At 47.7% G+C, this 12,122-nt stretch overlaps 1 protein-coding gene across 4 annotated transcripts in view; it reads right to left on the bottom strand.

The window, feature by feature from the left end:
* The window catches only part of LOC130284193 (nmrA-like family domain-containing protein 1), a 29,681-nt gene extending 17,652 nt beyond the window's left edge, over positions 1–12,029 (bottom strand). For 2 of the 4 annotated variants that reach the window (XM_056534300.1, XM_056534299.1), the window contains exons 1-3: positions 5,154–5,591; positions 3,184–3,422; positions 1,584–1,833 (exon numbers count right to left, since the gene is read on the bottom strand). In XM_056534300.1, coding sequence (XP_056390275.1) covers positions 1,584–1,833; positions 3,184–3,422; positions 5,154–5,193 — 529 coding nt within the window. In that variant the 5' untranslated portion in view covers positions 5,194–5,591. The other 2 variants (XM_056534298.1, XM_056534297.1) reach the window with 2 other exon arrangements.
* Between the last annotated feature and the right edge of the window lie 93 nt (positions 12,030–12,122).

The following is a 12,122-nucleotide window of genomic DNA, read 5'->3' on the forward strand; positions in this document are numbered from 1 at the left end:
CGAGCTATAAGTTGGGACCACGCTATCTTGGTCCTTTTAAAGTTTTGTGTCAAATTAATCCTGTCTCTTACAAACTTCTTCTTCCTCCTTCTCTTCGTATCCCTAATGCCTTTCACGTCTCTCTTCTTAAACCTCTCATCCTCAACCGTTTTTCTCCTAAATCTGTTCCTCCCACTCCTGTTTCCGGCTCCTCGGACATCTTCTCTGTCAAAGAGATTTTGGCCTCTAAAAAGGTCAGGGGAAGAACTTTTTTTTTAGTGGATTGGGAGGGTTGTGGTCCAGAAGAGAGGTCCTGGGAACCTGAGGACAATATCCTGGACAAAAGTCTGATCCTCAGGTTCTCAGGCCCCAAGAAGAGGGGGAGACCCAAGGGGGGGGGTACTGTTACGCCGAGCGCTCCGGGTCCCCGCTCCTCCCCGGAGCGCTCGCTACACTTCCCTCACTGCAGCGCCCCGGTCGGTTCCACGGACCCGGGGCGCTGCGTTACCACCTCCGGCCGGGATGCGATTCGCGATGCGGGTAGCGCCCGCTCGCGATGCGCACCCCGGCTCCCGTACCTTACTCGCTCCCCGTCAGTTCTGTCCCGGCGCGCGCGGCCCCGCTCCCTAGGGCGCGCGCGCGCCGGGTCTTTGCGATTTAAAGGGCCACTGCACCGCTGATTGGTGCAGTGGTTCCAATTAGTGTTTACACCTGTGCACTTCCCTATATCACCTCACTTCCCCTTCACTCCCTCGCCGGATCTTGTTGCCCTAGTGCCAGTGAAAGCGTTCCTTGTGTGTTCCTTGCCTGTGATTCCAGACCTTCTGCCGTTGCCCCTGACTACGATCCTTGCTGCCTGCCCCGACCTTCTGCTACGTCCGACCTTGCTTCTGTCTACTCCCTTGTACCGCGCCTATCTTCAGCAGCCAGAGAGGTTGAGCCGTTGCTAGGGGATACGACCTGGTCACTACCGCCGCAGCAAGACCATCCCGCTTTGCGGCGGGCTCTGGTGAAAACCAGTAGTGACTTAGAACCGATCCTCTAGCACGGTCCACGCCAATCCCTCTCTGGCACAGAGGATCCACTACCTGCCAGCCGGCATCGTGACAGTAATTATATTCTTGTATATAGTAGAAGTATTATAGTAGTTATATTCTTGTATATAGGAGCAGTATTATAGTAGTTATATTCTTGTATATAGGAACAGTATTATAGTAATTATATTCTTGTATATAGTAGAAGTATTATAGTAGTTATATTCTTGTACATAGGAGCAGTATTAATTACACAAAAAACTGCCCTTTCATTTACCTCTTCCATGAGGCAGTTTTATGTCATACTATAGGCAGTTTAATTTTCCATTTTATTTCCTGTGTTTTTCTAATTACAAGTCATGTGATTTTATTGAAGAATTGTGGGGAATAAACACCATAAAAATGCTGACATACATGCATATATATATATAATTACATTCGGCATTATTTTTATCTTTTCCACATGGTGTGTGTTTGAGGGCGGTATTAGAACACTTATTTTGCACATTACCCTTATTCTCACCTTTTTTTGCACGTTCTACCGTTATAAACACTTTTTTATTTTCCTACCTAAAAGAAACATCTTCCCATCTTTACTCCTCTTTGGCTTGGACGCACTCAGCAGGTTCTCGTAGTAGAAGGCCAGCCGGACGCTGGTCATGGGGCAGTCAATATGTCTGAAATACTCCTCCACCTCGCCTTTACTGTCGAAGTGAGACACGTCCAGCTTTCCCCCGGTCATCTTCTTCACGTTTTCCAGTCCGCTGTAGACCACAAGCTCCAGATTAAAACGTTTACATAGATCCGCAACCAGTTTTCCCTGGAAAACAAATACAGTAAAATCTCCCTTAGCGGACACTTCCCAAAAGAGGACATCTCCAATAGCGGACAGTTTTTTTATTCCTCGGCAGAGTCCCATAAGACCTAATGTATTTGCACCATCCAAATAAGGGACACTGCAATAGCGGGCACATTCTATAGGGGACAAAACACTCCCAATTGGGAACAACCAGGCTTATGTGCCCACCCTACGAAAGTTACAGCCAATACCCCAGTAAGGGGCCCAGGCCTCACTGCACCCCCCCCCCCCCCCCGGGTGCCAGATAATCCGGCTCCCCCTTATTACCTCCTGTGCCACTTCATTTCCCCTTGATCCCCCCCCCCCACTTTGCTATTTCATTCCCCCTTGATTACCTTCTGTACAAATTCATCACTCCCTCTTTACCATCCCTGTGCCATTTCATTCCCCCTGTGCCATTTCTGTCTTCCTACCTGGTAAGCAGGCTCAGGTGCAGGGGCTCTCAGCTGGTTTGGTATTCTCATGACATCCTCTGCGCTGCACTCACTGAGAGGCTGTGAGCACTGACGAGTGAGCCACTGCTACTGCTCTCAGGAGAATGTCAAACCTGCTGAGCCACTGCACCTGAGCCAGCTGGCCAGGTAAGAGGAACAACAGGGGAAGAAGGGAAGGGGAAAAGTGATTGTGATGTGGCACAATGGGTGAGGGGGGATGATTTGGCACTGGGGGTTAAAGGGGGAATGAAGTGGCACAGGGGGTGGTAAAGATAGGTTGATTAATTTTAACACACGGTAATAAAGGGAGAATGAAATGGCACAGAGGATAATAAAGGAAGGATGATTTGGCACAAGGGGAATAAAGTGGCACAGGGTATGAAGGGGGGAGGACTTAAGTGGTATTGAAGGGATCAAGAGGGGGAATAAAATGGCATGGGGGGATGAAATAGTACAGGGGGGGTGATAAGGAGTGAATAAATGTCATTGGCAGAGTCTACTGTAGTATTACTTTTTATCATGTTTTATAGGTAATTACACTCTGCAGCGAGTACAGGACAGTATTCCGTCATTTAGAAAGATTTTTGAGCTTTTTTTTTTTCCCAATAGGAGACATCTCTTAATAGTGGACACTTTTCCCCCCATGAGTGTCCGCTATTGGGAGATTATACTGTATTTAGGATATGACCCTATCCATTTCATCAGCCTTTATAGACTCCTAGGGTGTCCACCCATAAGATATCACCACGGAGTATTTAGGTTACCCCCCCCCCCCCCTAGTGGGGCACATGGACTTATAGAGCCACCCAAGATGAACCTCAACATGAATATCCTGACATGAAGCCACCATCCTCCTCCTATTGATCCCCTCACTCACCTGGATAACTTCTTTGTCTTTCTTAGATCCTTCATGGGCATTGGTGACCACGAACGCCCCATAAGCTCCACTCAGTGCGACCTCCAGACTTTTCTCATCCTCCAGATCTGCAGACACGACCTCCGCTCCGGCCTTCTTCAGCTTCACCGCTGCTGGTTTGCTGGTGTCTCGGGTCACCGCCCTGACAGCGAAGGTGCCATCTGCCAGGAGAGCCTCAGCGACTGAGCCCCCCTGAGCTCCTGCAGAGATAGGGGAGAACAAAACACAACAACAATTTTGGCAACGTTCTACTATACATTGATACCAGTGAGTTGGAACATAAGTTGACCTGGAAATGGTGTCCTAATCTTTGGGTTTTGCTACACATGTATACAGTCTAGATTAGGGATCGACCGATTATCGGTATGGCCGATATTATCGGCCGATAATCACGATTTTGGGCATTATCGGTATCGGCAATTACATTGCCGATAATGCCCTGCCCCCCGCACCGCCCCCACCGCACCGCGACCGCCACCCCCCCGACCCGCCGCATCGCACCCCCGACCCACCGCACCGCGTCGCACCACCCACCGTGATGCTGGGCGGTATACCGGTATGGATTTTTGCCCATACCCCTATACCGGTCGGGCCCCTCCCCCACCCTCCGAGTCAATAAAAAAATTAAACTTACCCGTAATGGGGGTGGTCCGGGCCATCCATCCTTCCTTCCTGTAGTGTCCGGGGGCGTTCCGGGTGAAGAATGAACCGGTCCGGGCTGTCCTTCTTCTCTGGCGGTCATCTTCTCCACCCTGGGCAGGCTCTGGCCTAGTACACTGCATAGACGCCGCTACGCCGTGACGTCAGGTGCGTAGCTGCGCACGGGCGTCACTGCGCAGCGGCGTCTATGCAGCGTACTAGGCCGGAGCCTGCCCGGAGTGGAGAAGATGACCGCCGGAGAAGAAGGACAGCCCGGACCGGTTCACTCTTCACCCGGAACGCCCCCGGACACTACAGGAAGGAAGGATGGATGGCCCGGACCACCCTGACAGGTAGGGGAGAGAAGCGTGTGGCGGCGGCGGCCTATGGCCCCGCAAAAGCCACTGCAGATCATTGATTTAAAGCGCCCGCTTTAAATAAATGATCTGCAGCGGTGTCGCAGGGGGTTAAATAGCCGATAACTTATAGCGGAATATCGGTATAAGTTATCGGCTATCGGCCCTAACCTGCACCGATTATCGTATCGGTATCGGCCCTAAAAAAACAATATCGGTCGATCCCTAGTCTAGATGACTGTCTATGACAGTGGTCTCCATACTGTGGACCTATAGATGTTGTAGAACCACAACTCCCCAGCATGCCCGGACAGCCGTTGGCTGTCCGGGCATGCTGGGGAGTTGTGGTTCTGCAACATCTGGAGGTCCACAGTTTGGAGAGTTGTGCTCTATGGGGTATGCAGCCGGGACTACAAACTCTAAGCATCCTACAGGAAGGAAGGATGGATGGCCCGGACCACCCTGACAGGTAGGGGAGAGAAGCGTGTGGCGGCGGCGGCCTATGGCCCCGCAAAAGCCACTGCAGATCATTGATTTAAAGCACCCGCTTTAAATAAATGATCTGCAGCGGTGTCGCAGGGGGTTAAATAGCCGATAACTTATAGCGGAATATCGGTATAAGTTATCGGCTATCGGCCCTAACCTGCACCGATTATCGTATCGGTATCGGCCCTAAAAAAAACAATATCGGTCGATCCCTAGTCTAGATGACTGTCTATGACAGTGGTCTCCATACTGTGGACCTATAGATGTTGTAGAACCACAACTCCCCAGCATGCCCGGACAGCCGTTGGCTGTCCGGGCATGCTGGGGAGTTGTGGTTCTGCAACATCTGGAGGTCCACAGTTTGGAGAGTTGTGCTCTATGGGGTATGCAGCCGGGACTACAAACTCTAAGCAGTCAACTAAGGGGTCCAAGGCTAAGCAGTCAACTTACCTGTGGCTCCAAATACCACAATTACCCTCTTTCCGGCCATGGTGCAGTAGGTTAGGAGTGATCAGTGGATCCTACGTTCAGATAGGTCTGTGTGGAAGTCTTCTGTATCTTCTCCTCTGCTGTCTTGGAGTCAATCCCTGTGACTCAGCTCGACAAACGCTTATCAGGTAGAGGCAGAGAATTCTATACAAAGGGGTGCAGCTATTCTTGAATGTGGTCCAGGCAATCAGAACCTCTATTCTTAAGCCTCCTGTATTAACTACGGTGCCAAAAATATGGGCAAAGAATAGGCAGCTCCACCCAAGTTACATAACAATCTCAAACCTTTTATTAGATCATCCTTAGTGTTTACCTGGGCTGTGAATTGTGCATCATAGAAACTCTCTTTGAAAATCATTTCTTTTGGGGGTATTTTAAGTTTTTGGGCTTATTTTATTTTATTTTTTTACCAGATCTGCAGTGTTCTCACTCACATAATTCTTGGATTCGGCTTCTGGAGTTTCAGATTAATCTCCTTTGGTGGACTCCTAAACATGCTTGATCTTTTTCTTTTTTTGTTTCCTTAAAAAGAAAGCATAAGGCTATCCGTCATATAAGATAGGGCCGGGGACTATTGATAGGATTCAGATTATTGGGCAGACTAGATGGGCCAAATGGTTCTTATCTGCTGACACATTCTATGTTTCTAGTTGAGTTTTTTGCAGATCTGCATTTGCAGTTTTTGGAGGTACCACACTGGTTGTAGAGGGTACATAGGCTGTAGATAGGTCACTGGTTGTAGATAGCCCACCTGCTCTAGAGGGTACACTGGTTGTAGAGGGTACACTGGCTGTAGAGGGTGCATCGGCTGTAGATAGGTCACTGGTTGTAGAGGGTACACTGGCTGTAGAGGGTACATCGGCTGTAGATAGGTCACTGGTTGTAGAGGGTACACTGGCTGTAGAGGGTACATCGGCTGTAGATAGGTCACTGGTTGTAGTTAGCCCACTGGCTTTAGAGGGTACACTGTTTGTAGAGGGTACACTGGCTGTAGAGGGTACATCGGCTGTAGATAGGTCATTGGTTGTAGAGGGTACACTGGCTGTAGAGGGTACATTGGCTGTAGATAGTTCACTGGTTGTAGTTAGCCCACTGACTCTAGAGGGTACACTGGTTGTAGAGGGTACACTGGCTGTAGAGGGTACACTGGTTGTAGAGGGTACAGTCACTGTAGGTGGCCACTTGCTGTAGAGGGTACACTGGTTGTAGAGGGTACACTGGCTGTAGAGGGTACATCGGCTGTAGATAGGTCACTGGTTGTAGTTAGCCCACTGGCTCTAGAGGGTACACTGGTTGTAGAGGGTACACTGGTTGTAGAGGGTACAGTCACTGTAGGTGGTCACTGGCTGTAGAGGGTACACTGGTTGTAGAGGGTTCACTTGCTTTAGGGGGTGTGATGACTCACTCTTGCAGACAGGTGCAGTTACATTATAGAGGCACGGAAATCGGACTTTTCAAATCAAAGTTCTGTGTTTTATTCACACTTGGCACACAGCAAACAGTCTTAAATGCAGAACAAAGGAAAAAGTAACAAAAAGTCCACCTGCGTTCCTGTTTGTTCACACCTGAGACCATGCCATGCGGCATCAAGCAAGTCTTTTCCAGGCCTCCAGGCAGTCTGCTCACCAGCTTCCAAACTCTCAGGGAAGATCTTTACACTCAGCTCTCTCTGGCAGTGTGAGCTGCAACTAGCAAATCCCCCTCAGCTGGTGATGCAGCCTAGCTTTAAGGCCAACAAAAGACGGCCTGGATTGTGGGTAATGGCCCCCATCCTACACTTGACCATTTCCAGTAAGAGCCGTCCCTGATTGGCCTTCCAGCCATACTACAGCCACAGTGTCATATTGCATCGCAGCACAGACACTTAATAAATACCGGCTCTTACTTCACCAAGGCCAGGAGCCTTGGTGACACATATCGCCCATCAACCACCATGCCGTTCACCTTCTCACAGTGGTCACTGGTCCCTTTTTGTGTTTCCCTAGTTGAGTTTTTTGCATACATGTAGTTTCAGTTTTTGGAGATACTACACTGGCTGTAGAGGGTACATCGGCTGTAGATAGGTCACTGGTTGTAGTGTGGTAGGGTGTGATGCAAAGGGCAGATGTTATTACCCTAAGGGCAGATGGCATTAACCCCTTGTATTCGTGATGCCAGGGCATGGTTTATCCTCGATACCACCCGAAGGTATACCACTGGATCCTGGGCTAGGCACGGGGGCAATAATGACTCAAACACCAAGTTATGGATAACGGTAGCTTTACTGAGGGTAGACAGATGGTAAAGTCTTTACAGTTCAGCCAGGGCACAAGGAGGTGACCAGTGACTCAGAGACCTTAAGGGCTTGCTGGGACTTGTAGTAGATATGGTCAATTTAATGCAGGCCATGTTGACTTTACAAATGATGACTGTGACTGACTTGACTTGACTGATGATACTGAGACTATGGTTACTTGGAGCTGCTTGTGGCTGCAGACTGGACTTGAGGCTCCTATGACTCTGGACTCTCTAGGACTCGACTTGACCTCAGCAAAGACTTGTAAGGAAAGAGAGAGAGAAGCTCCACCCAGGGCTTATATGGGGGAGACTAGCAGGGAGCCCATAGGTCACCCTTGGGATCACCTGGTCACTGATACTTCCTGGGTAACAATCACATGGCAAGTCACATGGTAACTAGTCTTAAAGTGACAACGCTTTCTGAACACATTACATGGTATAATAAATTAGAAACATATTTACATGGGGGGACAGATGCAAGGTGGCCCAGGGGACACTATAGGGAGGCTGCCTGACAGGGAAGCAATGGTACGGGTTATCACCTTCCGTACTGGGCCACTACAGTAGATAGGTCACTGGCTCTCGAGGGTACACTGGTTGTTGAGGTTGTTGGCTGTAGGTGGTCACTGGTCGCTTTTTGTGTTTTCATAGTTGGGTTTTTTGCATATCTGCATTTGCAGTTTTGGGAGATACTACACTGGTTGTAGAGGGTACACTGGCTGTAGAGTGTACACTGTAAAGGGCTTGCTGTAGATAGGTTGTGGATGGTAATTGGCTGTAGATGGTACACTGGTTGTGGATGGTAATTGGCTGTAGATTGTACACTGGTTGTGGATGGTAATTGGTTGTGGATGGTACACTGGCTGTAGAGGGTACACTGGTTGTGAATGGTACACTGGTTGTAGATGTACACTGACTGTAGATGGTCGCTGGTTGTAGATTGTACACTGGTTGTGGATGGTAATTGGTTGTAGATGGTACACTGGCTGTAGAAGGTACCTTGGTTGTGGATGGTAATTGGTTGTAAATGGTACATTGGTTGTAGATGGTACACTGGTTGTAGATGTACACTGGCTGTAGATGGTCATTGGTTGTAGATGGTACACTAGTTGTAGATGTACACTGGCTGTAGATGGTCATTGGTTGTAGATTGTACACTGGTTGTGGATGGTAATTGGTTGTAGATGGTACACTGGCTGTAGAAGGTACCTTGGTTGGGGATGGTAATTGGTTGTAGATGGTATACTGGCTGTAGACGGTCATTGGTTGTAGATTGTACACTAGTTGTGGATGGTAATTGGTTGTGGATGGTAATTGGCTGTAGATGGCACACTGGTTGTGGATCGTAATTGGTTGTAGCTGGTACACTGGTTGTAGATGGTACACTGGTTGTAGATGTACACTGACTGTAGATGGTCATTGGTTGTAGATTGTACACTGGTTGTGGATGGTAATTGGTTGTAGATGGTACACTGGTTGTGGATGGTAATTGGTTGTAGCTGGTACACTGTTTGTAGATGGTACACTGGTTGTAGATGTACACTGACTGTAGATGGTCATTGGTTGTAGATTGTACACTGGTTGTGGATGGTAATTGGTCGTAGATGGTACACTGGCTGTTGAAGGTACACTGGTTGTGGATGGTAATTGGCTGTAGATGGCACACTGGTTGTGGATGGTAATTGGTTTTAGCTGGTACACTGGTTGTAGATGGTACACTGGTTGTAGATGTACACTGACTGTAGATGGTCATTGGTTGTAGATTGTACACTGGTTGTGGATGGTAATTGGCTGTAGATGGCACACTGGTTGTGGATTGTAATTGGTTGTAGCTGGTACACTGGTTGTAGATGGTACACTGGTTGTAGATGTACACTGACTGTAGATGGTCATTGGTTGTAGATTGTACACTGGTTGTGGATGGTAATTGGTTGTAGATGGTACACTGGCTGTTGAAGGTACTCTGGTTGTGGATGGTAATTGGCTGTAGATGGCACACTGGTTGTGGATGGTAATTGGTTGTAGCTGGTACACTGGTTGTAGATGGTACACTGGTTGTAGATGTACACTGACTGTAGATGGTCATCGGTTGTAGATTGTACACTGGTTGTGGATGGTAATTGGTTGTAGATGGTACACTGGCTGTTGAAGGTACACTGGTTGTGGATGGTAATTGGCTGTAGATGGCACACTGGTTGTGGATGGTAATTGGTTTTAGCTGGTACACTGGTTGTAGATGGTACACTGGTTGTAGATGGTACACTGGTTGTAGATGTACACTGACTGTAGATGGTCATTGGTTGTAGATTGTACACTTGTTGTGGATGGTAATTGGCTGTAGATGGCACACTGGTTGTGGATCGTAATTGTTGTAGCTGGTACACTGGTTGTAGATGGTACACTGGTTGTAGATGTACACTGACTGTAGATGGTCATTGGTTGTAGATTGTACACTGGTTGTGGATGGTAATTGGTTGTAGATGGTACACTGGCTGTTGAAGGTACACTGGTTGTGGATGGTAATTGGCTGTAGATGGCACACTGGTCGTGGATGGTAATTGGTTGTAGCTGGTACACTGGTTGTAGATGGTACACTGGTTGTAGATGTACACTGACTGTAGATGGTCATTGGTTGTAGATTGTACACTGGTTGTGGATGGTAATTGGTTGTAGATGGTACACTGGCTGTTGAAGGTACACTGGTTGTGGATGGTAATTGGCTGTAGATGGCACACTGGTTGTGGATGGTAATTGGTTGTAGCTGGTACACTGGTTGTAGATGGTACACTGGTTGTAGATGTACACTGACTGTAGATGGTCATTGGTTGTAGATTGTACACTGGTTGTGGATGGTAATTGGTTGTAGATGGTACACTGGCTGTTGAAGGTACACTGGTTGTGGATGGTAATTGGCTGTAGATGGCACACTGGTTGTGGATGGTAATTGGTTTTAGCTGGTACACTGGTTGTAGATGGTACACTGGTTGTAGATGTACACTGACTGTAGATGGTCATTGGTTGTAGATTGTAATTGGTTGTAGATGGTACACTGGCTGTAGAAGGTACACTGGTTGTGGATGGTAATTGGTTGTAGAGGGTACACTGGCTGTAGAGGGTACACTGGCTGTAGATGGTACAATGGCTGTAGAAGGTACACTGGTTGTGGATGATAATTGGTTGTAGATGGTACACTGGCTGTAGAGGGTACACTGGCTGTAGATAGGTGACTGGTTGTAGATGGTACACTGGCTGTAGATAGGTGACTGGTTGTAGATGGTACACTGGCTGTAGATGGTCATTGGTTGTAGATGGTAGACTGGCTGTAGATGGTACACTGGCTATAGAGGGTACACTGGCTGTAAATGCTACACTCGCTGTAGGTGGACTGCTTGTAGATGGTACACTGGTTATAGATGCTACACACGCTGTAGGTGGTCACTGGTTGTAGATGGTACACTGGCTGTAGATGGTGATTGGTTGTAGATGGTACTGGCTCTAGAGGGTACACTGGCTACAGAGGATACACTCACTGTAGGTGGTCACTGGCTATAGAGGGTAGACTGGCTGTAGGTGGTCACTGGTTGTAGATGGTACAGCGGTTGTAGATGATACACCAGCTGTAGAGGGTACACTGGCTGTAGATGCTACACTCGCTGTAGGTGGACTGCTTGTAGATGGTACACTGGTTATAGATGCTACACACGCTGTAGGTGGTCACTGGTTGTAGATGGTACACTGGCTGTAGATGGTGATTGGTTGTAGATGGTACTGGCTCTAGAGGGTACACTGGCTGCAGAGGATACACTCACTGTAGGTGGTCACTGGCTATAGAGAGTACACTGGCTGTAGATAGTCACTGGTTGTAGATGCTACACTCGCTGTAGGTGGTCACTGGTTGTAGATGCTACACTCGCTGTAGGTGGTCACTGGTTGTAGATGGTAAAGCGGTTGTAGATGATACACCAACTGTAGAGGGTACACTGGTTCTCGGTGGTAAACTGGTAGAAGTTGATGCAGTGTTATATTCTTCATTACGGCTTCAAATTATTATTATTTTTTTTACATTTTTCAAGCATTTCTGCCATAGAAACACAAACCACTAATTCAATTTTTCTAACATCACCTTCTTGAGCCATGTCTGAATGATAAACCTGTATGAGGTCTCTGAATGCAATAATAATATCTCACAATCTTGTTACATAGTGTGAAAGCGCCCTTATACTGAATCCCGTCACCGCCACAAATTGAAGTTAATTTCGCTTGGGATTTGTTGCGGAAACTAACCCCCGCAATTCCCATGGACAACAGGCTTTTCCGGGGGCGGAATTCCGCCAAAATAATGAACATGTTTCATCCGGATCCGCTACGGAAGGTCCGCTACTTCTAAAGTGTGCACTGAGCAGCAGAATCCCATTGAGAATAATGCGATTCTGCTTTAAGCGAATCAGTTCAGACTGGTAGATTCACTAAATCTGCCCCATTATTTACTATAAAGACTGGAAGTCATAGCCGCCCCCTTTTCCAGAAATATCGCAGATTTTTCTTTTCTAAAAAAAAAACATTTGTTCATTTGCAAATAAAATTTTAGGTTAGAAAAAATAGAAAAAAAAAAAAAAAACGCTTGCAGTTCATGCCTCCGCCACTGAATTGTTC

Source organism: Hyla sarda, chromosome 8 (genome assembly GCF_029499605.1).
Source record: "Hyla sarda isolate aHylSar1 chromosome 8, aHylSar1.hap1, whole genome shotgun sequence".
NCBI classification, from domain to species: Eukaryota; Metazoa; Chordata; class Amphibia; order Anura; family Hylidae; genus Hyla; species Hyla sarda.